General features: G+C 35.2%; 1 protein-coding gene across 2 annotated transcripts; it reads right to left on the bottom strand.

Annotated features, from left to right (window-relative positions):
* Positions 1 to 757: 757 nt before the first annotated feature.
* LOC121729659 (protein obstructor-E) lies at positions 758 to 14,314 on the bottom strand. 2 transcript variants are annotated; one of them, XM_042118240.1, is made up of 5 exons: positions 14,218 to 14,314; positions 5,589 to 5,798; positions 3,249 to 3,437; positions 2,802 to 3,012; positions 758 to 1,382 (listed from the first exon to the last, which is right to left on the bottom strand). In XM_042118240.1, exons 1-5 carry the CDS (start codon positions 14,261 to 14,263, stop codon positions 1,328 to 1,330), a joined length of 711 nt encoding a protein of 236 aa, XP_041974174.1. In that variant the 5' UTR covers positions 14,264 to 14,314; the 3' UTR covers positions 758 to 1,327. The 2 variants fall into 2 exon arrangements, with proteins under 2 accessions (XP_041974174.1, XP_041974173.1); XM_042118239.1 differs by lacking the exon at positions 758 to 1,382 and adding an exon at positions 1,723 to 2,223.
* Between the last annotated feature and the right edge of the window lie 11,309 nt (positions 14,315 to 25,623).

Genomic DNA, 25,623 nt, shown 5'->3' on the forward strand with positions numbered 1-25,623 from the left:
AATTCTGTGGATTAAGTTACACTACAAAATGGAGCCGTTAGTTTTAATTTGAACCACGCGTTTAAAATATATCCTTGTAGTATTTAATGTAACATCTTTTAAGTTTCGCTGTAGTAATAATTAGCAATAGCAACTTGGCTGAAAACTCTGAATTGCCTTCGGAGTATACCTTCGGTACTTTGTAGCTTTATATTGTTTTCAATTGATTTGGTTAATAGATAGTAATAATATATTCCATATCCTTAATGATTTCAATAAATATTTTTTAGAGGTATAATGAGACACGGTAGATGTTTAATCGTTACCTACTTTGACTTTAGTGCAGGGTGTTTTTTCAGACAGTATCCAAACTTTTAAATGCGAATTAGAACTACTGCACACACAGACATCTAAAGTTTTTTCAACTTCGCACGTAACTCCATAGAGTTAGTTTTCATAAGTAAAATAAAATTTCATAAGAATAAAAATTAAATTAACTATGTAATGATTAAAAATGCTGTCAAAAACCCCTGAAACTGAACTCTTAATTACATATTAATTAGACAGTTTAATAAAGATTAGCCCGGAAAAACACTGAGACTTTTGAAATGGAAAGTAACTTGCAAAAAATGCAATTTTCACAAGGTCTTTTTTAACTAACGAGCTTCCGTGGCCTATTGGTAATATTCATAGTAATATTCACTGTTAAAAGTTTGGATATTGTTTAGAAAGTTTTCAAAATAATCCGATGTAATATAAGGTGCAACAAAAACACAGATTTATATTAAAAATGTTTATTTACATTTATATAAAAATAACCTACGCTTATCTCTAGATTATGACTAAATATTTGTTTTCGACAGGGCACCGACGCCATACAGATGCCGACAGATCTGATGTACCACTTTTAAACCGAAGAGAGTCGAAAAGTGGTAGACCGGATTTGTCTTCGATCGTACTTGTAGACCAATATGGCGTCATGCGGTGCAGTGTCAAAGATTAATGATTTTGGTTAAGAGACTTTCAGTCCTCATATGAGCGCCTCTTCAGACAGACCAATGTAAAGTACTCTGAGAGACACTTTGTAAAATGACTGATTGATTTTTGTGTTTCTATGATGATGTTAATATATTTAAATTAGGCATTGATCATCATTTAAGTTGACTAAACCAAAAAAAAATGGATGGAAAATCAACTGAAGAAGAGAGCATATTTTAATTGGTGGATTATTCTGTGACTGCTAGTTCTGATTTTGGCTCATATTCTGCAAATATTCTGAAGAGGCTTATTTTTTTAATAAGACGTAAGGATTTAATTTTAATCTGTCCTTAGAGTCGCTCCTTGACATTCAGAATCCCATTTTCTTGAGCGCTTTTAAGTCCACGTCACCATAGTAGTCTTCGCTGTAAAGTAATTGTTGCGTAAAATAAAACAGTAAATAGAGAAATACGTGCAAATAATTCCATATAGAAAGTCACAATCTACAAGAAACAGAGAAAATTAAACTCTAAAGTCTACGAGATAAAGAATAAGTTATAAGACATACCTGGAACACAGAAGTTGTTAAGTGTACATAGAGTAGTGAGTACACTAGATGAAGTAGATTAGCTTAGAAAACTAGAAGAAGAATTAATTGTTATTTAGAAAGTGAACGTGTTCAATATAGGAAACAGTGTGGGAGTGAAAGTGTTAGGGGAGATACGTGCAGTGTGCGACACTAGCGAGATCAATAATACAACGTCATAATTTTTATATATTTTGTTTATTTTATCACTAAAAATAAAAAACTTAAGTATTACAGTTTCTATATCAAACAACGTCGCATTCTCAGCGAAATAATTCAGTATAGATATTTACAAGGTATTCGAGCGACTACGTCCTTCGTAACCCTATTCCATAAATGCAAACAAGAATTAATCGAATCAGTTGACCAGGACGTCATAAATATTAACTTTCGAGTGATTCAAACAGGCAACAAGATTATTTGGCAACTAGAAATGTATACAAATCAAAATGGCTTAAAGAGTTTAAAGACACATCGCTAATTTAAATAAAAACTACTGAAAACTTCGATGTGGTGGTTGAGTATTATAAGGTATGAGAGTGTTAGCTATTTAGTTTTCTTTTGGGGGGCGGGGTTTGAGCTGCTTGCTCGGGGTGTAGCTTTGGCCGTCCTTCTGAAGGCCGGCGAGGAGCTCGCTCTTGCGGACTGACTTCAGGTCCAAATCTCCGTAGTAGTCCTCGCTGAAAATGGACGCAACCCTTATACCTGATTCACTCATACCCTATGTCTCAATATTAATATAAAAGGATATTCGTCTGCGGCAACTTTTACTACCGGCTATGACTAAGAGAATCATAAATTGTGTAACGAGAACTCGTTCGTACGACATCGAGTGAACTGCCTTGAAATGTTAACCAGAACAGTGAATTTGTCCGCTCGCTCGGAAACTGTTTTCCCTGTTATTAATGTAACGTTAAAATGCGACCTTCCTTTCTATATTCTATCCACGGTAGCATAACGGATGCTTCCGCATGTCTACCTTTGGGCACTTTACATTAAAATTTGCATTATTTTACAGAGTAGTAGATACTATTGCGTCATTATGTTCTCCCATGTCATCTCGAATACTTCTATTCGTATTCAGTTCGATAAGTGCTGTTGTTAGTCACGGGATCAGACATTTAGGTTAAACAGGATTTTTTAGAGGTGTTATGGTTTTGAACACCAAACGTCTAGTAAGAAGAGAAGAGTTCAAGTTACTTAGTCAAGACTGTTTTACTTGAACCGGAAGAGAAGTAAAAAAAATGGGGTGGCTTACCATCCGGGAACGTCTTCGGGGTCCTCGCAGTTGCCGGTGCCGTCGGCATCACCGATTTTGAAGACGGTGGCGAGTGGGCATCCGTACTCGCGGGCGACTCCCTCCATGCAGATGTAGTATTTGCGGCAGTCCTCGGGATGGGCGTGACGGCTGAAGGATCCAGCGTTGGACACCTCACCGGGGGCGGGGCAAGAGAAACCGTTGGCGACCTCTGGAAATGGCAGTTACAACGTCAGTATGGTATGCTTAATATCTAGAAGTACTTCGTATTTACGTGAAAAAGAAATATATTTAACACATATATCACGATTAGGATTCCTAGTCGTTTTACTTTGGTAACATGAGCTTCATTATTGAACGCATTGCAACACCTATCTATAATCCTTTGAAATCCACATCCAAATCCAAATATCTCCACATACTAATCCAAAGTCCTCGCTAACCCACCTTCATTTCTGCACTCTGGGACCTGGTCGGCCCACATGCAGACGCGGGCTTCCCTGTCGTAGGCGAGTCCGGGGCTGCACTGGTAGCGGGATGCCTCACCACCCCAGCAGTTCCAGAACACGTCGCACTTGGCGGGGTCGGCAAAGATACCGTACAGCCTGTCGCAGTGGGGAGTTGAGATTGGTGGCTCTGTGAAAGACGTGATTGTTAGTCTTTGGCTCGTTAAACCATGTTAAACTATTTATGTTGTTGTATCTCTGTAAAAGAAATTTGATTAGTCTTTGGCTGTTATTGCTAGTGATATGGTTGTTTTCTTAACCCTATCGTAACTATTATTTAATTTTTAAGATTTTACTACGACTTTTTTTGGTACTGCTTAATATTGATATGGTAGTTTCCTTAATACTTAACCCTATTTGCTTAACCCTATTGCTAATATTGTTTAAGATTTTGTTCCTTATTTTGTAGAGGATCTACTAATATATCCTGCTAACGTTCATGGAAACCTGTCATAGTAATTAATTAAATTTAAATTCAGTTTTTATGATACTTTTTACAACTTTAGTATCGTCGTCATGTTTACGAAAATTTATATCCCTAGTAACATGTGTATGCTATGTTAATAGAGATATTATCCTGTTTACGTAAATTCACACTCAAACTACACCTGTCTGGTGGCCACTCATCAATATAAATAGGCGAAGGTCAACTGGTTAACTCGTCGGTCTAACTCGTAAATTCATTGATAAATTATTCATAAAAAATACTATCAAAATTTATTCATAAAAGTTCGAAAGGTGAATAAATTTTGAGCAAATGTCACTGGACCAAGGCCGTCTTTGTTCTATAATTAAAGGACGACTGCGACCTTCAACACATCCTGATGTCAATCTTTAAACAATCTCCTAAGGCCTTGACCATTGGATACCTACAAGCATCCTTTAATACCTGTTCTTTAAATTCATTAATCACTTCGCACGGAGATGATGGGAATTAGTTCCTCGACGCGAATTACTTCAATCATTTTATTAGTAAAGTGTCATAAATGCTAAGAATATACCATAAAGTTAATATACCTAGCGGGTATATTAACTTTATGCAATATACTTAAGCCATAACAATAGTAGTTGCACGCAATGATTTTATTGTTTACGGGATAAAATCCTTCTTTTGTCTTTTTCTGGGCTTTTGAGTAGATGCCTACTTTGAGTAATAAGTACCTTATTTTACCAAAAAGTAACAGTAACACACTTTGCACTTTAGTCAGTCAAGAAAGAGTAGACACAGTACAAATTTTTCTAAACGTAATCACGCGCAAAAGGTGTTTTTTTTTCTTTGTATTTCCACATAGAACGCTTATATCACAGACATAGATCAAGATAGATACCGCATGTATATATACTTCGCGAGCCATATTGCGTTCCCAAACGACGAGCAATGCTCGTCTTTCGAAAGTCTGTTCTTTAGTCTGCTATCAGAATCGGACATCAATCGGAATTTTAAAAATGCCTACATGCCTAAAAGTGCCATATTGAGTTGTAGAAATTCAAATAGAAACGTTGGCCAAGATAATGGATACGATTCTTATCATCGGTACGTCACAGTAGGTAGGAAAAAAGTGACACGCTCGTTTTCATACAAATGGAGCGACATGCGGTATCTATCTTGATCTATGTCTGTGGCTTATATACACTTTAAATCTACAAATATTAACCTTGCACATATTTGTCTTGATTTAAATAAGGTTTTCATATTTTTATGTGATTTCTAAATTGTGTACAGCGTCTACTCTTTTTTGACAAGCTATAATATTATTAAGGATTGCTAGCTTTGGGGTTATGTGCTGATGTCGCTGCTTACTTTGTGTTTCTCGAATCAAGAGCGGTAGAAAGTCGAGACATAATAGGCGTAGGGCTTCCTGTATAATATAGGCTAGGCCTCAAGCGATTACCGTTACTAAGCGCTCCTTTATGGGATCTCACAGGAAATCAAATATCCTCTATAATGAATAATTGAAAATGTAGGCTATGATAGTATTTATTTTAGTGACTAAAATGCTTTAACGATACATTTCACGCAGCGGTATTCTTTTTCAGTAGCGTGATTAATCATCACAACCTTGTCAGCAACTCTATGTTATACGAAACTCACACTTGCTGAACCGATTTCACTGAAATTTGGTTTGGAGATACTTTGTCCCGGGAATGGACATAGGATACTTTTTATCCCGGAAAAATTTACGGTTTTCACGCGATAAACTAATCTCGACGCAACGGAGTTGCGGGCGTCGTCTAGTTTTCTATGTTTTTCTAAACTATACTAATTCTAAGTTCGACTTACCGAGTTGTGTTCTGTCACCGCACTCAACGTTGTGTAGGTAGTCGCAGTTCTCTGTCAGGTATTTGCTGTCTGAGGCGTCGAAGGCGAGACCGTTTCCGCACGTCTTGAGCTCCGCGACACCGTTGTCGCACTTCCAGTATTTGTCGCAGGAGATGTGGTGTGGGTAGAAGCCGAAGTCATCGGGACATTTGAAGGACTCCTGGGCAACCGCTGTAACAAAGACAATATTGATGAGTTACACAAATACGTTGAATTTGTCACATACATGAAGAAAAAACAAGCAAGAAATATGAATAATTTAATGTTAGTCACCTTCCTTGCGATTCGTATGTATCAATTCCTAAAGACATTGTCTGTGTTACTAAACATCAAGATATGATTTTTTTGAGCACGAATAAGTTGCAAAAATCCTATCATATAATATGGAGGAGCAGAAACAAGCAAGAAATATGAATAATTTAATTTAACTTCCTTGCGATTCGTACGTGTCAATTCCTAAAGACGTTGTCTATTACTAAATAGTATCAGATCAATAAATTTTATTACACGTATCCGCTTAGTGATTGTATTGGCACCTATGAATATGCTAATATTGGCATCTTCTTGAATATAAATGACAGTTTCAAAAGAAACCAGAAGGTTTGCCAAGCGCATGGCGAGTTTTGCAACGACCGGTCGCTGGCGCGGGCAGGGTCTTTCTCCACAGAATGCGACAATATTGAGCAACTTGTAACAAATACCTAATATTTATTTATATAGATATAGAAATGTTTATTTCAATAAAGTTTGATTTCTGGTAAATTCTTGGTTGTTTGCATTTATTTCTTGTCAAACATGCACTTCTCGTTTATTAAGGAGCTTTGTAATCCGGGTAAGATTCAAGAAAGTTCAACTACCATTTACTAGATAACACTAACTACTAGATTTACTATATTTTCATTTGGTTTCTCGACATTTTATTTGAAAACGTTCTCAGTTATATATTCTGAACTTTGCTGTATCTAAGTTACGATCTCATTGTGTTTGAACGAATCTATTGTAGCTTCTGAATTTCGCTGTACTTACAATGGCATTTCATAACGCGTGCTATTAATTGTTTATTCTCATGTAACCCTGGTAGACAGTTACGCGACATGTGACATTTGCAGCCAGTCTCATCTTTCACAATACTCCTCGGAATCTCTGCTAACCTATTACATAAATGCTATTTTATATCCGTAAGGTAGTTAACCTAATCGTTTATGCTTTACGCGCCAATTTTGTAATTAAAGCCAGTTCATATGCCTACTTTGTATAATATATTTCTTGCAGATAAAATTATTGTTAATTATGTTTTTAGTTAAGTAGATGTTTCATCTCCACTATTATATTTTAAAGTTTGTTATTTTAAAAAAGTTACGTAGACTCCTTAACCTATTTTTGTTTCGAAATTACTCGCCCGTTAAGGTTGCTATTTAATCTATCGTAGTTAATTTGGTGGCGCAATATCTTATCAAAATCAAACACTATATCATTAGTTTAGCAATATAAGGTTTAATAAAGAAAAGTTTTGATAACTGGCCAATATTTATAGGTTCATGGAGGCCAACTACATATTGAGTCTAATCTCTGTCATTATAAATTGTAATTGACCACATTCCGCGCATACTACAAATACCAATATTTCATAATATAGCTAGGTAATTAGTACATTCAACCTATCTCCTTCTATTCTAATATTTTAGATTAGAGATATTCTAAATAAAAATTTATGAAATTGTCTTTTCTTGCAGTGAAATGTTAATTTATTTATTGTTACTTTAGTCTTAGAAAAAAATATTACGCATTTTCGCAGAAAGAATTTTGCAAACTTGCGTGTGTTACTTAGTTAATTTTGTCCTATTAGCTCTTTACGGTTAACCCGAACTGTTTTTGTGCTGATGAGATGCAGCATAAAGATGGTATATCGAAATTTCGGAGCAACATGAATTTGCTGCTGATGTCTAGTGCTACCTAAGATTTTAGTCTACACCTCTACACACCCGATCCCTTGCACAATGATCACGCCATGACCGATATTGCCAAGGTGATTTTTTCCATAACGATATGATGTAAGTGCCTGTGGGTGAGCCCGAATGTATGTCAATCGATAAAATTATATAACAACATACACAATATTCAGAGTTGAAAAAAGTATGTGAAAAATGTAGAGCATGTAATTGCATAGACAAAATTCTAGTCCCATAATTGAAAGTATGATATCAATGTTTGAAAGAGAAACTTATTGTTAAACCAACTCCTAGACAGGCTAAACCAGTTTCAAAACCTACACACAATATAATGCTAGACAAAATATAGATAATGCAAATCTAACAAGCTTAACTCTACCTAACCCTCAAATACGATCAAAATTTCTGACCTAAAATCGAGATCATAAAGAAAACTGACCACTCATGTGATGTAACACCATAAGGTCATCAACCGTTAAGTAATACAGGTGAAAGCCTAAATCTGACCCACCTACGAGGTCAGAACTTTCGGTTTTAACGATGTGCGCTTATTAAGTAATCAATGACCTTTATTGACATTTACTATTTATTTACATGATACGCAAGTTTGTTGCAAACAAAATATGCAACTATAAGGTTACTTAGCCAACTATTTCAGCAATCCTTAAGAAATATTACAATTAAATGTTTTTGATGAAAAATATTCAAATGAGTGCAAATAATTAACATGCTAAGGAATGTCCTTTAAGTTTATATTTCGTTTAATAATTAATAAAAAAAAATGTTAATAATTTTCCTCCAATATTTCAAATATATACCTCTCTATTAAGAAATATGATATAATTTTTCGTCACGAGTCCGAGCTTATATCAAACAGGGTTAAGAATAAGATTAGGTATGACGCAATGAGATAGTGACCGCTGACGAGTGAAAGTGAGATTACTCTAGATACATCATAAAAACCGGTGCGAGCACGTAACTTATCGTGCTATGATATCATTTTGGACCATTTGATTTGTTGGTCAGATATCTCATAACTAACATTTGACGTGTAGGTCACGAATTGGTCAGAAATTTTTGTCAGTTTTTCGAAATTGAAGGGTTATGCATAAATGTAGAGCATTCTGGAAGTTGAAGATTTTGTAAAAAAAATTTCAATGGTGTCATACAAAATCTACTCTAAAATTTTAGCTTCTAAATTTATAAAAAAAAAAACAACACAACGATTAAAATCACTCAGAAAACTTTTAAAGCGCGCTTGAGGCTTCTTCATACTTGTTACATAATCTGATTAGCGATAAATATTCGCGACGGAGTCCACCTTGACACAATATGTGGATCACTCGCCAAACAAAACAACGCGCAACGTTATGTCATCCATAGTATCGCAATTTACAATTAAAGAGTCATAGGGTACTCTTAGTCCTTAGAGCCTATGCTATAGGAATCAACAACGGAAAAAATACAATAAAATATAAGAGATCATCGTGCCGATACCTAATAGACAAGTTGATGATATTTAAAACTAGCTGACCCGGCGAACTTCGTATCGCCTAACAGTCGATTCTTTAACTTTTGTATGGGAGTATAGAAAAGTGTTGTTTTTAGACTTTTTCAGGAAATTTAATTTTTTTTTTAGAATTTTTCTCTCCGTAAGAACCATCCTCGTACTTGAAGGAATATTTTAAAAAAGAATTAGCGAAATCGGTCCAACCGTTCTCGAGTTTTGCGCTTAGTAACACATTCAGCGACTCATTTTATATTATAGATAACTTAACATCCACTTAAATACTTAAGTTTTTGTGGTGTCTAAAGACAGTGACTTATCAAGATCAGCATGATATAGAGAACTAGAAAATAGCATTGTCATAGATGCAAAATAGCTATCTCAAAGTAAAGAGAAATTTGTATAGAACCGTTGGAAGATAGTCAGAACCACAAGGATGAAACGCGTAATATTGTTCTGGGAACATGGATGAACACAGCAGTTCCCATAACAATATTATACACGTATCCCAACGTAGAAAGGTACCTTTATTAGAACCGTTAGTGTCTAAGCACACCATGGCGAAGTTACGCGGCGGAAGTTCAGCATGATTACGTCAGCTATGTCAAACGCATACAATATAACGCGACGTAATTTCGGTGGTGTGTCATCGGTAATTTAAAATACATTGCAGGCATAAACTTCGGACGCGTTTTTTCTGCCTAGTGTGTGACACTTAGAGTTAGCCAAACCCTTATTCAAGCTGAGTATAATTGACTCTACGAAGGAGACAAATGATAAGCACGTTTGTGCACACAACAATGCTGGCTATTTATATCGTACTACCAAGGACGTACAATCACATACACCAAGCCGGTATTGAATCACGAATAAACCACATTTTCCTTGCGATCTCTTGAATCAGTCATTAGTCGTATAGGAGGAATTGATCGAATGAGACGACCGTCACGTTTGGCCATGATTATTAACCATGATTGGGAAGCTTTACATTCCAACAACAATAATAATTGATCGATCATGGACACTCATATAAGAATATCTTTATAAGTTAGTAATTGCTTTTATAAGTCAATATGTTTTTAGAGCTGTTTGTTTGTTAGATCTCGGTGTTTCTATTTTGCTCTGAGCTAAAAATCAGCTTTAGTTCTTATCTTTGTATCTGACTTATTCTATTTTCTGTATGTGTCTTCATTGCATTACAATTATTATTGTTCACAATAAATTTTGGTCCCAAAACATAGTAAATACTTTAAAGTTTACCCAAAGAGCAGAGACTTAAATATTATGGTATCATGTCTTTGTTCCTTGGGTATAAAAAGCTTGTTTCCTTACGCTTAAAACTCTCATGGAATTTGATAAATTGCAGCCTTCAGCTGAGAACGTTACAACCTATTGTTCAGCAGGGACACACAAAAACATTGTTCTTCCGTTGCATTGTTAATCACAGTTCCGACTATGATAACCTCAGTTAATTATAAAACCTAATAGGTCGAAGGTATTAGTTACAGGGTGCTGAGAATTTTATAATCATGTTGATATCATGCTGATAATTTAACATTTGATATATAACCTATTTGGTGCCAGTTCTTTATTTCTTAATAGATTACTAGCTATTTGACCGAGCTTTGCTTTATATTCGATAAAACACGAATAAAATGACATTTTCTAAAAATGATTCCTAGCTAGATCGATTTATCGCCCCCGAAACCCCCTATATACTAAATTTAATGAAAATCGTTGGAGCCGATTCCAAAATTTCAATAGGGGGCCGCTCATAAAATACGTGCGCATATAGATGGATTTGCTGAGTGTGACAAGATGTGACAAGGGGGGACAGGGGGTCTACGGCAGCGTGACATTCGTCGTTCATTAAAAAGCTCGAAAGTTGTTATGTATTTTATTTAAGTAGATGAAAACGCTGGTACGGAAAATGCAGAATGGATAGATGACAATGGAGCGGATGGTAGTTTCGAAGATGTAGAAGATGTTGCAATACCAATAGTTAGGTTTAGTTTTTGTGACGAAATATTTACAGGGGGGTCACAGAAAGTGTGACACAGCGTGACAACCGGAGGGGAGGGGGTCAAAAAAGTGATTTTTAGTGTGACGTATTATTTGACATAAGCTAATAAAAGCATAGTGTATATGGTGATAGACTCCTGTTAAAAACCTCAGAAACTGTTATTGATGATCTCATCAGAGAAGTTGACTCATATGCAGACCTGCATAATTTGGTAGCGTTATGTCTAAACCATCCGTCAGATCACAAATAACTCTGAACTGACATAACCCGACCAAACGACGTAGGCTCGTCATCGGCCTATGAATCTATTTCTTCTATGGTACAATTGAATACGATAGATCATTACTCTCAGCACTGTGCAGTGAAGCAGTCTAGTCATTTTCACCGTATTTTCTTCTTGTGAAATTCACTCACGCACCACGAGACTGGATAATTGAATACCTTCACGCAATCATTAATTTATGTGATTGACTATAAAGTTTAGTGACCAATTATTAAGTAAAATCGATAGGTCACTGCCCTTACATAAAATAAGATTATCTTTACGTCAGATTCTAATTAAAGACCTGAGTGAATGAACTGGGTAACTAACAATTTAAAAATGTTCGATTTTTGCATAAATTGAGGCTTCAGGGCCGGAAGGGATTTAGACTTAAGAATGAAAAAAAAGTAGATTATATGTATAGCTAGATAATATTATATTAGCTAGATGATAATGTAGGTGAGTTACAAGGTTTGTTAAAATTATACTTAAATTATAATGGAACAATTAATGAGAAATTGCTCTTATGGTGTAGAATGTTATTCACCCACTTAATCGACTCTTCTTCAATTATTATCTTTACATCAGTTTCTAATTATTATATCTGCAATGAATTACCTACTTCTATATTTAAAGCGTTGTAACAACTTCCATTAAAATTTTCTATAGGCTTCTTCCATACAATATTTGATTGAATAATGTTAAAACTCTACATTTGAAATAAAGAACACTAGTTACACAAATGTCTCCATATATAGCTTTGTCCACACTGTGCCTTTTTCTGTTCGTTAAGGGCATGCGTTATTGCGCAGTCAACAGCGAACGTGAGGCATGCCCGCGACGCATGCCCTCTGACCGTATCCAAAACTTTCGCATTGTTATTCAAAATAACAGTTGGCGGTGCGTTCGTTGACGCATTCAATTATTGAATGCGCCAAAACGAAAGTTGAATGTAAGGAGATGACGAAAATTTAAGACGATAGCGCATAGTGTGGACATAGCTTATGGCTAACACTTTAAGTCTTCGAATACATTAAATATGGAACAAAAGTTCCTAACCTAAAACAATTACCACATATTTAAAATACTCGAGTCAAAATACTTATACAGCCTTCGTGAGAACAGTGTACGTGTTACAAATACTGAACTATCGAAATTACTATAACCGAGACGAATCGTAACAATGTGGAGAATTCTCGTTAAAATAAGTCGAAAATTATGCAACGCTTGCATAACTCGAGACAAAAATTGTTTATAGTTTTTGTAGAAAAAAATTATATTGCATAATGAGAGTAATTAGAAATGTTAATGTTAATGCAAAATTGTATAATGGCTGATAATGGCCGTGCAGATCACTTTCGCCAGCGAGAGATGAAAGTTGCACTGATACGGTTTCTACGATTTGTCTTAATAAACTAGCGCACCACGACTTCGACTGAAGTTCAAATCTTCTATTTACTAAAAGTTATAAAAAGAACCATTCAAAGTTTTCAAAGGAACTAAAAGGCTAATTTAGTACGTGCCCTGAAAAAAAAAAATAATAGTAGATTTTTTTCTATATTTATTATATTCGAATTATAAGGTATGAAGAAAGTATGTTCATACAATATGTCCAAAAGCTTCAAGGTTTAGGGAGTCAAACAGATCAGTAGCTTTCAGAAAAGCTCCTTGATTTTTGATTTTAAAACTTTTTATATCATTTAAGATTACTTACTATAACTTTTAATTATGATCAAATCGTACTTTTGTAGTTAAAATTGTAATATTTTTTTATAAAAATATTGTATTTGGGAATTTTGCATAGCGCAATTTAGACAAAGGATGAAATATTATTTCTGACGTTTCTGACTGACCTAAAATTAATTTTTATTTCTCTATTGTACCATTATGTACGAAATATCAATGACAGAGATTAGCATACAACAGAACTGCGAAACAATGTACAGTCTGGGAAACTGCAAATGTTGCACTCGATTTAATCACAGTTTATCTGGGAGCACGGCAGTGCTCCAGCCAAGCTTTTTATTATATTATTCACTACAATCTTTATTACAGAATTTATGAATTAATTAAAAATTAAAAGCAATTAAAATTACAATAAATTAATATTCCTCAATTTGTGTTTAAGGATATTCGGATCCTTTTATAACTGACGACTGCGATGTAAAAAGAAAGATAATTTTGACTGTTATAAGTTTTCTTGTTTTACCTTAGCACCAAGCTTTTAGCATAATTTTAATGAATAAATTAATAATTATGCCTCGAATAACATAAGGCTATGGTGTTAGCGAATCTACTTTTGATTTTATAATATCATTTATATAAAACTTTTTTTATTCTCGTCAATGACTGTATGAATATTGACTTAATATTTTGATATACTGGCGGTTATGTAAATGAGTGTGAACAACAGCCTCACGTGTTGCGCAAACAGTAGGCTCGAAAGCTCAATGGGGTCGCATTTCCACACTACGATTTTGTCACCTCCAATGATGAAATGAAAAAACGCACTTATATGTAACTTTATAAAAATCGTAGAAAATGTGAAAATCCTTGTGTAATTTGTGTTTGTTACTTTGTAACAATAGACAATGTCTCGTGAGAATTAACATGAGTGAATGAAGCGGGTAACTAACAATTTGAAAACTGTCGTTTTTTTGCATATAACCGGGAGAATGATTTGAAATAAAAAGAAATTGGACTCTATGTATAGCTAGGTACTGAAGATGATGGAAGTAGGTAAGTTACAATTTGTTCAAATTTTAAGGGAAAAACTAATTGTTCGTTGTAGAATGTTATCGGCTTCATCCACTCGTGTTTTTCACTTCGCCGCACCCTAAAGTACGTACCCACGCCGAGAGCGGCCGCTAGCACTAACAAACACCTCGTATTCATATTCACAGGAGTAGTGGACACTGTAACGACCTAACACACACTGCGGGCGGGTGACCGGGCGTCGCGCGCTTTTATATCGGGAAGTGTGCGCGCGCGCACGGTGAAAACGCGCCCGCCCCGCGCCGGGGTTCCTGCGATGCCTTTGAAAATAACTGTATACTGACACTTCAAAAATTAATTTTTAAAGTACTTTTTAAGTGATACAAATCTGTAGATCAGCAGGCTTAATATAGCTACATTAGAAATGGGAAAGAATAGAAACACTGACAGATTTAGTGACAGAAATCAGATCAGCAGGCTTAGCGTTGCCTAAGTAAAAATGGGAAAGAATAGAAACACTGATAGATTTAGTGACAGAAATCAGATCTGTAGATCAGCAGGCTTAGTGTGGCCTAAGTAAAATTAAGAAAAAATAGAAGATTTAGGGACTGCAATTTTTTTCGTCACTAAGTTACTTACTTTATCTATTCTACAGTCTATTATTGAAACTAACTCTATAATAACTATGCTAAGCGCACAGCTTAGAATTTTTTATTGCTCTGCTAAAAAGCTACATTTTATACAAATATGACAAAAGCTCGTGGAAATCGAATAATTTAGTTTTTGTTGCTGGATATTTTTTTTCATTGTTGAGAAGTGAGTACATAATATCTCAAGACACATGCACTATTCCAAAACATCAGATTTTATTTGAATTTTTAAAATAAGTTGGCTAAAAAATAGGCTTAGACACAACCTATTTTTTTATCCATCTAATTTTTCACTGTACATACGGTGGTAGTCCAATTTTCAAATTTACCTGCTAATTGCATTTTTAACTTTACTTACTGAATGAGATTACTGCATGTTATTTAAATTGTATCCTCTAGAAAATAACAGCCATTTAGTTTTGATTTTAACGTAATATGAATAGAAAGCCAACTTTTGACAAATTATCTAGTAGTTATAGTCTGACAAGTAAACAAGAAAATAAATTATATCACATTCTAAATCTAAAATTGTATTCTCATTTTAATCAATATCATCAAAAAATTAAGAAAGAAAGTTATTATTTTAATGCGTTGTACACAAACATTTACAAAAGCTCTGGTTTTATCGCAAGCTTTTTCATTTTATCCCTAAATTATCATGCTTACTAGAAAAAATAGCCAGGGATTTTAATAAGAAATTTAACAAAAGCTCTTTGCTACCCTCTCTATCTATGTATTTTTATTACTTTCTGAAACTTGTGACGTATTTAGTTCAGAAACCGTTCCACATTCGGGTCATATATTCGGCGGAGTCGTGTTCTGGGTCGATGACCTTTAAACTGAGGAATTAGGTTAGGAGGCGGTCGGCGTTGAATGCGCCATGCAGGTTTCATTGGCACGAGTAAGTCCTTATGAGTACTGCATTGTTTTCCGTCTATTGTTAAGCTATAAGTCTTGTACAATTTACTAGGAGTATTTTTAACATAGTAACAAAATTAATGTACAAATTATTTTTATACTATATTTTTTTCTCGTCTTTTCTTGTGTTACACGAGAAAAGACTAGAAAAATATTGTTGAAACAAATATTAAATATAATTTGACAAGATTAAGGTATCAAACAAATTAATCATTATTAATGCAATGGTATGTCTGTCTATCTATCTAAGTGTATTTTTAAACGTTGAACTAGTTTTGATGAATTGTAGTCTCGCTCCTCTCGATATAATATAATAATACCCCCCACACCGGTTTCGATGACAGTGGCCGGTTTCATTGAAACCAGGCCAGGTACGCAGGAATAATTTTGTATTGCCCAAATGTGTGCGCAGAACACAAGAGCACTCTCTATTCCCTCACTCTCATAACCCAGTGGGACGGAAGACCGACACGACTGGCGAGAGCTCAGGCGCAGGACCGACTTTTTACATACCCATCCGACGCATGGATCATCATGCTGATGCATGTCAGACAATCAGGTGATCAGCCTGCATTGTCCTAACCAAACTTAAAAATAACATGTTTTCAACACGGGAAGCGAACTCACGACCTCCAAGCCAAGAGCCACGCTCTTAACCACTGGACCACTGGACCTCGGAGGCGTTAATATGATATAGTGCTAGCAAAAGCCAAATGGTAGTTTTATTTTAATGTAATGTAGGATTCGATGCGAAACCCGAATTTCTGGGTGAACGATGTTGCTCGCAACATATATTTTCGTAACAACACAAATTATATAATAATATGTCGAAGGATATTTAAACTGTTAAAAAGTTAAACTAGAATCGACTAGGAAAAACATATAAATTAAGATAACATATTTTAGTAATATATTTTACTACAATCTATTTTCGCGGCCATCTTAATATTCGTTGACCTTTTACCTTACTTGAATATATTTAGCGAAAAATCACGTTTTTAATCAGTAATCGTTTTGGGGCCACGAAATATAAATTCTGCTAATTTTTGACCTTAATATAAATTCAACTAATTTTTGACCTTTACTTGATTTTCAAAACTTGATTTCTTCAAATTCCTATGAATTATTCAATTTTAATGATGAATGACGAAATTGGTGTAAAACGATGGATGGAGAAAACAGGACTTAATAGTCTACTTAATTAGCACGTGGCTCGCTTGATGTTCAGTAGATACTTACTTTTAATGGAGCAAAACTTTTAAAAGAGGAAAACTGACAGATTTATCAGACACATATTTTAACTACACCCATAAAGTCCTGAGCAAAGGCCTGAGCAAGTGAGATGTCACTATCAGTAACACTGCGTGGTAAAAAGAGACGTGTGATACATGACAGCAGCACTCTTTTTTTGACGTCCAGTCGGCACGTGCCGCACGTTGACAATTTAATCTCATAGAATTCATGTTCAATCATGCTTGTGTAAGTGTATACGTACACATATTTTTCACACAGATGAAAACCAATTTCGGTTTCGTTTGACAGCTCGAGATTGTTGCTCTATTCCGCTAGGTATATTTTATGACTACACCTCCAGAGATGATGAGGCCACCAGTTTTTTTGAGCTGATGTCAAATTGATGTCACATTTTTATTAAAAAAAGTTTTATTACTCATGACCTTTACCGGGATTGAATATATCTTTACCAATTTTATGAAAATTGGTTCGGCATAAAATACACTTAGATAAAGTAAGAAGGAATGGACAAAACAATTAATTTTATTATAAAACCATACAATTATTCAAATCAACTGACACCTTTTCTAGTCTTCATAACTAAAGGTTTAACATAGTAACCTTACACGTTGTTCTAATTAGAATTTCTTCCTTATGAGCTGCAGCCTTCTTCTCAAGGTCTTCATTAGTCGAGACATATAACTTTCACCTTCGTACAGCATGCACGATGATAATAACATAGTATTGAATATGTTATACAGTAGATCATCTTTATATCGCCCCAATCGCAGCCCAAAGCTTGACTTTTTTTTAAAATGAAATAAGGGGGCAAACGAGCAAACGGGTCACCTGATGGAAAGCAACTTCCGTCGCCCATGGACACTCGCAGCATCAGAAGACCTGCATGTGCGTTGCTGGCCTTTTAAGAGGGAGTAGGGTAATAGGGGAGGGTAGGGGTGGGAAGGGAAGGGAATAGGGCAGGGTAGGAAAGGGAATAGGGTAGGGGATTGGGCCTCCGGTAAACTCACTTACTCGGCGAAACACAGCGGTAGCGTTGTTTCACGCCGGTTTTCTGTGAGAACGTGGTATTTCTCCGGTCGAGCCGGCCCATTCGTGCCGAAGCATGGCTCTCCCACGTAAATGTCTTTGAATATATTTAAGCTTGAGCGTAATGATCGTCTCAGTTTGGCCGGAATTTTCAAAAAGGGTTCCCCCTATACAGGCTGACATAGCTAAATGACTTTAGGGTGTGTATGGGTCCCCGTTTTAGAGTTCACTGTGAAGGTAACAGCGCTGAAAGAGTATTTTTTTTGTTGGGAAATCATACTTTATATTTTTAGCTGCTACTTTCACAGCGAACTCTATACACGCTGAAAAGTATACTATCTCTTAGTTTTGTTACACCTTGTATTGGAAGGCCGATTGAATCCAGACTGATGCCGACCCTATAAGACATGTTTTAAAATGTATTCTCTTGTGTTTGCACGAATCTGCAAGTCAGTTCAGCCTGCTGTCTATCCGACCTTTTAATCCTTTTATATTTATCCGATCGGCCTTCCCGCATATCACTTTTACGCTACTGTATACACTTGTATTGTGGTAATAGCGTGTTTATAGTTCCAGTTTTTTCGTCTTCACTTCTGAGTTCGGTTAAGAATGGTATAACCGTGAAATGTAATGACAATAATAAATAAATTGTCGCACCGTTTTGTTGGACCCTCGTAGAGGACGCGCTTCGAGCGAGGTTGAGTTGTTTTTAGGGTTTCATACCCAAAGGGTAAGAACGGGACCCTATTACTGAGACTTCGATGTCTGTCCGTCTGTCCGTCTGTCCATCTATCCGTCTATCCGTCTGTTCGTCTGTCCATCTGACCGTCTGTCCGTCTGTCCATCCGTCTCCAGGCTGTAACTCAAGAACCGCTATAGCTAGAATTATGAAATTTTCACAGATTGTGTATATCTGTTGCCGCTATAACAACAAATACTAAAAACAAAATAAAATTAATATTTAAGGGGGGCTCCCATACAACAAACGTGATTTTTTGGCCTTTTTTTGCTCTATATCAATAATGACAACAGGTAGGTACTTGAATTTTTCTCAAAGTCCTTAATTAATAATTATATATGTTTCTTAACATTTAATAATAATATTAAAATAAAATAAAAAATTGAGGCTCCCATACAAGAAACACAATTTTTGGCCTAATTTTGCTCTATAATATAATGGTACGGAACCCTACGTGCGCGAGTCCGACTCGCACTTGGCCGATTATTTCAATAATTATTATGATTTTGTATTTCTGTGTGTTCCCTGGGTTTATTAAAAAATATTGTTACCAGGTACCGTTCGTAACTTCGTTGCACGGTAATTTAAATTTAAAAAAATTGTCCTCTTTTCTAATCCTTTCTAGGGGCCTGTAATATCCATTCCCTTCTATAGTTCAGCATTTTTAGTACGTTTAGAAGTGACATAAAGGGAGATGCATCTGAACTACATTAATTTCACATTTAATAATATTATATTTATATAATGTTATGGATTACCACGACCGTGACAATTACTAACGCAATATTCTGATTGATCCGAGTAAGCTTTATTTATGTAATTTAATTTTTTCTGAGACCACATCATCATCCCAGCCGCACATTATCCGAATTTCTGATCAGAAAAATTCGGACGCTCATACATTTTGACACGTCAGAATTCTGATAATGTCCACAACAAAATAATATACAATGGACGCAATGTATGTACAGAGTGCGTTCCGGTAGGGCTTTCGATTTTTTCTGATCAGAAATTCGGATAATGTGCGGCCGGGCTAAAAGAAGGAAAACTAACACTATATTTTCCTTGACCTGTCAAGAAAAATAACACATCTATGTAGCACCAAGTTTTACCACACTTCCTTGGTGATTATAATTTTAAAATTTGATGATCCCTCATAAATAAAGCATCCGATAAGGAAATGAATTCCATTGAAATATGGATGCGCAAGAGCATAACTCATGTTCCAGATAGCCGTATCTGGCCGCCAATGCAAAATTTTAGGGAAGTCGTTTAACATTCTTACTTCTGGGCAATTTGGACAAAAAAGGCTCGATATGATGCCATCTTGTATCGACGGCAAAGGAATAAACGATGATAAAATGTCACCATGTCAAATTGCGTTTCATAGAACTTTGCGTTGCCGTGGCCTCGATTGCTTTATAGTTTTAAGGGCGGTGAGCTGAATCCAAAATTACGAATCTTTGGAAAAAATATCCCCTCGACCAGTTCAAAACTTAGCTTTTGGGATCTTCAACGGCGATAATTCGATTAGTTTTCGAAAAACTGATAATTTTACGTTTATGAGACAATCGTATGGAAGTCACACTAATATTATAAATCTGTCCGTCTGTATGTCTATTATTTCTTCACGCTTAAACCACTGAACCAATTTTGATGAAATCTGGTATGGAGAAATGTACGGAATGTACGAAAAAAAATAATTATAATCTACTTGTAATATTATAAGTGTCTGAATCAAAATAATATTTTTATTGTTTAAAAATTTACCAACTGGCTATACTCTATAGGTAACCTTTAGACGTTCCTCATGAAATCTTCAGATGCATCACGCAATAGAGCACCTATTAAGAAATACATGCTATTGCTACAGATATTTCCTAATTGTATGTATTTATGAATTTTATCTATTTAATCTGTCTTTATTGAGAATATTTGATATTAATAAAGTTTTTGATTGTACAATGTACAAGTGCACTATAAAATAATATTTGAAATACTTTAAAAATTGTGTGATTTTATTGCATTTTAGCAATTTAATTTCTAATAAAGTAGAATAATTGTTAAAGTAGTAAATTTACCTTAACTAACAAAATATTATTTGATAGAACTATTACAATTCATGTGTCTTGCGTAATATTTTGCTGGTAGTAATTTAAATAAATAGTATCTAATAATAAAAATAATTTCATACATTTTTAGTAGAGCGTGAACAACGCCTAGAAAATATTTGAATATTCATATCAAATTTTTTAATATTATATTTATGTCCATCTTTAGTAATCATGAAGGATGGCCATTTTCGGACATAAATTAACTGTAAAAGAGTTATTTATTTGATAAACTAAATGTATAGAATAAAATAAAAGTTGCCTTTCTTACAGCAGGTTCTTAAAACCTTTTCCTGCTTAATCTTACAGTAACTATAGGTCTACCAGAATCGAATGGCAATTTTTGACAGCAGATTTTCAAAAAATATACTTGATCATTGGATAATTTTTTATATTTGCATGTTTCACACACGTAGAACAAGCCGGTAAAGGAAAAAAAAGGATCGAAATGTTATATTCCTATTACCCCGGTATTTTGCCATCAGATTCTGGTAGACCTATACTATCAAAATTGGTTCATAGACACGTGGCGGATCTACGTTTTATGATCGGTTTTAGTCAATGGTTTTAGTCGAGTCAATATCGATCCAGTGACATATTTTTTAGGTTTGACATAACTCGACTAAACTTCAGGCAGCTTGAAGCCAATTGCCGATGTCATGTCAATGTTATTTTCAAGCAAAATTACGTAGGTGCGACTTCCGCCTTTGAATGAATTTCTTTGCTTGTGTCTACAATGTTAGCTCGAACGAAGTGTGGTATACGCAGCAGTCGTCGTGAGTGGCAAGATCGTTGACTCTCGACCCCGAGGTCGCGGGTTCAGCTGAATGTAGGTGGATCAGTAAAAGTGAAGCTGCATCGGCAACTTTCCGTTGTTTTAAATACATGATAATATTGGCTTTCATGATAATTAATAATATCACAATATGCATCGTTTTATATGTATGTTTAGTGCTTATTATCACATATCGCATAGGAAGAGATATTTTTTATTTATTTATTGGGAGCTGGATACAAGTCCTTTGCTCTAGGTAGAAAAAATATTTTAATGTTTTGCCGAGGAAGAAAAGATGAGGGAGTGAACTAGTGGAACGAAACACGCTAGAGCAATGTCTCTTCATTTAGAGCCATGTGGTCCATTACCCACCGCGCCTTTATCAGTGAACCGCGTAAAGTTGAACGATTTTAAAATTCACGCCTACCGCAAAATAGAGCAAATTTTTTCCTCTTTTGAATCGCTAATTTTGAAGAACGTTATTTTTTAACCCTAAAAAATTTTGATCGCGGCCCGCGACACCAAGGCCAAAATTTGTATGTGGCCTGTATAAAAAAGGTTGAGTACCACTGCAGTCTATCTTAAATAATAACCATATTAGTTTCGTACGAATTTGTATAATAAATTTCATAATTTCGACTTCAATTTTAAGAGAATGAAAGAATAATAATAATTTTACACAAATACTATAAAAATACGATTTTGTAAGGTGACTTATAATAAAATTAACAATATTATATAAATAATTATAAAAATGAATAAAATAATTCACAAATTATGTTCAAAACTCTGTTAAATCGAAATTGTCGCCCCTAAATCATGCTCATACTCGTAAGCATCAGTAATCTTCTGTTTAACGTTAATGGATCCAGTATGTAAACTATGTTTTTTCTAACATTTTAAATCTGACAACCTTATAAAACGTGATTTTAGGTAACAGACATTTCCTCGAAAAGAGTTATCTCATATCCTCTTGGTCCACTTTATGGTAGTACTAGACGACGCCGGCAAATCCGCCAAAATTCGTTTATCACGCGAGAACCGTACATTTTTTCGGTATAAAAGTAGCCTATGTCTTTTCCCGGGTCTCAAAGTATCTCCATACCAAATGTTAGTAAAATCTGTTCAGCGGTTTCGGCGTGAAGAGGTTACAAACAGACAGACACACATTCGTATTTATAATACTAATATGGATTGGAAATCCATATTAGTATGAATTAACGCCTCCGTGGTCTAGTGGTATAGAGCGCGGCTCTTGACTCGGAGATCGTGGGTTCGATTGCAGGCTGATCACCTGATTGTCTGACAAGTAAGATGATCCATGTGTCGGATGGGCATGTAAAAAGTCGGTCCTGCGCCTGATCTCTCGCCAGTCGTGTCGCTCGTCCGTCCCACTGGATTATGAGAGTAAAGGAATAGAGAGTGCTCTTGTGTACTGCGCACACACTTGGTCAATATAAAAATTACTCCTGCGTAGCTGGCCTGGTTTCAATGAAACCGGCCACCGTCACCGAAACCGGTGTGGGAGCTATTATTATTACTAATATGGATTAAAAAATCTAAGTTTAACACGACTCAGGTGTGATGTACTTATATAGTGTCTATCGTAAGGCCCATTCTAATAATAAGTAAATTAGATCATAAAAACTTTACGATAATATATTCAGTTGACTCTTAAAAAACTCTTAAAAAACTAACCGAAAATTGTCGATTTTACAATTCATTTTTATACTTATACCCCGAATTGTTTCATTTTCTAAACATAGATACAAAATTATATTTAATATATAGAAAAAAATCACATAGATGCATCTAATTTTCACGAACTTTTCATATATTGCCATAACCGTGCATGAAACTAAGTTAATATTTAACACATTGTATAAAATCCTATCATTTAGACACTTACCTGGCGGATTTTTAAAATGTTGTATATTTATCAAGTTATTAAGCAAAAACCAACTTGGCGATGATTCCGCGTCGTCCTTTTTCACCTGGCATATGAAAAACGGGCGTGAGTGTGAAGAGAGAAGGACGATGTTTTATTTTTTGGGTTAGTCGCCAGTCGCCCTCTTAAATAGAAGATATAAAATACTAAACTAGAAATTGCCAATACCTTAAAATCGCAAGTGTTGTAAATTCTCTCTGAGCATAATTTTCAATCAAATCAGCGGTTAAAGCGTAGGTAGCATACAGAAAAACTTTCGCTTCTATAATATTAGTACTACTATTAGAAATCAATAATATTGAAGTCCGTTGCTTCTTAAAATATGTACAGGGAAATATGTACGTGTTAAAAAAAAATATGTACGTGTTAAACTTAGATTTTTATACGTGGGAGAGCCATGCTTCGGCACGAATGGGCCGGCTCGACCGGAGAAATACCTCGTTCTCACAGAAAACCGTCGTGAAACAGCGCTTGCGCTGTGTTTCGCCGAGTGAGTGAGTTTACCGGAGGCCCAATCCCCTACCCTATTCCCTTTCCTACCCTCCCCTATTCCCTTCCCTTCCCATCCCTACCCTCCCCTATTACCCTATTCCCTCTTAAAAGGCCGGCAACGCACCTGCAGCTCTCCTGATGCTGCGAGTGTCCATGGGCGACGGAAGTTGCTTTCCATCAGGTGACCCGTTTGCTCATTTGCCCCCTTATTTCATAAAAAAAGGGAACTTGTTTTTTACATACATTCTATTTTGTATAAAAATAACGCAAAACAAAATTAACGACACAAAATATAAGATAATTTTTGGGTATAATTAACATTTAGGTTTCCCTTCTTATGTCATAACGGTATCCTGCATGTTCAACATTAACATTTATTTAATGTAGGCCTAAATGTTAGCTAAAAATATATTCGGATAACGATTTCCCTTCGTAAATTACCAAAAAAGTCTAGTGGCTAAATGGTCCCATTGCGATGGCGCAGTTGGTATTACGTACTTTAAGCTGTCTGATTTATCCACACTTCCATACTAATATTATAAATGCGAAAGTGTGTCTGTCTGTCTGTCCGTCTGTCTGTCTGTTACCTCTTAACGCCCAAACCGCTGAACCGATTTTACTGAAATTTGGCATGGAGATACTTTGAGTCCCGGGAAAGGACATAGGATACTACTTATCCCGGAAAAATGTACGGTTCCCGCACGATAAATGAATTTTTGCGCAACGGAGTTACGGGTGTCATCTAGTCTTATCTTATATCTTTAAACGAGCAATTCTTGTATATATATATATATAAAATTGGAATCTCGGAATCGGCTCCAACGATTTTCATGAAATTTAGTATATAGGGGGTTTCGGGGGCGATAAATCGATCTAGCTAGGAATCATTCTCAGAAAATGTCTTTTTATTCGTGTTTTATCGATAATCGATAAACTGAAAAATACATAGACTTAATATATACTAGCATTATAGGTTTATGGAAAAATATGACTCTTCCTGACATCTATTGGCGAATAATAATACTATTATGTGAGCAACTAATTGTTTTAACGACCAGCAGATGGCGTTATTAAGTAACACGAAGTCAATGAGTGTTTGCTATACCGAGCAAAGCTCGGTCATCCAGGTACTTTGTATATAAATCTCATTTATGTAATGAGATATATTGAGATTTGAGATGGTTGAATTTCTTTGTTGAAAATCTGGTTTTAGTTTTTATATTATCCTAGATCCTAAATGGAAATCTGATATTTTTAACGCTTTAAATCTTATTTTTCAAGCGTGATGAAAATTTGTAATTTTTTTACTTTTAACAATAATCTTTGTCTTTAATGCAATAACCTCTTTACGCGACTAAGGCTTTAATTATTATGGAGAAGCTGTGCACGACTTCAAAGTATGTAATTATCATGAATGTCAACTGTATTTGCCTTATTCACACCAAACATGAATCTGAATCACATTCCTATCGAGTGAAATAAGATCGGCGAACAACTTAGTATAGTATATACTATATAGTAATAACACAGTATACAATTTAATATACAGTAGAGACCTTTGAATAAAACTCGCTTAAAAGAAAGACAAAAGGAGTGTGCGTCGTATTACTAATTACTGTACACAGTA

The sequence above is a fragment of the Aricia agestis genome, chromosome 8, assembly GCF_905147365.1.
Source record: "Aricia agestis chromosome 8, ilAriAges1.1, whole genome shotgun sequence".
In the NCBI taxonomy this organism is placed as follows: Eukaryota; Metazoa; Arthropoda; class Insecta; order Lepidoptera; family Lycaenidae; genus Aricia; species Aricia agestis.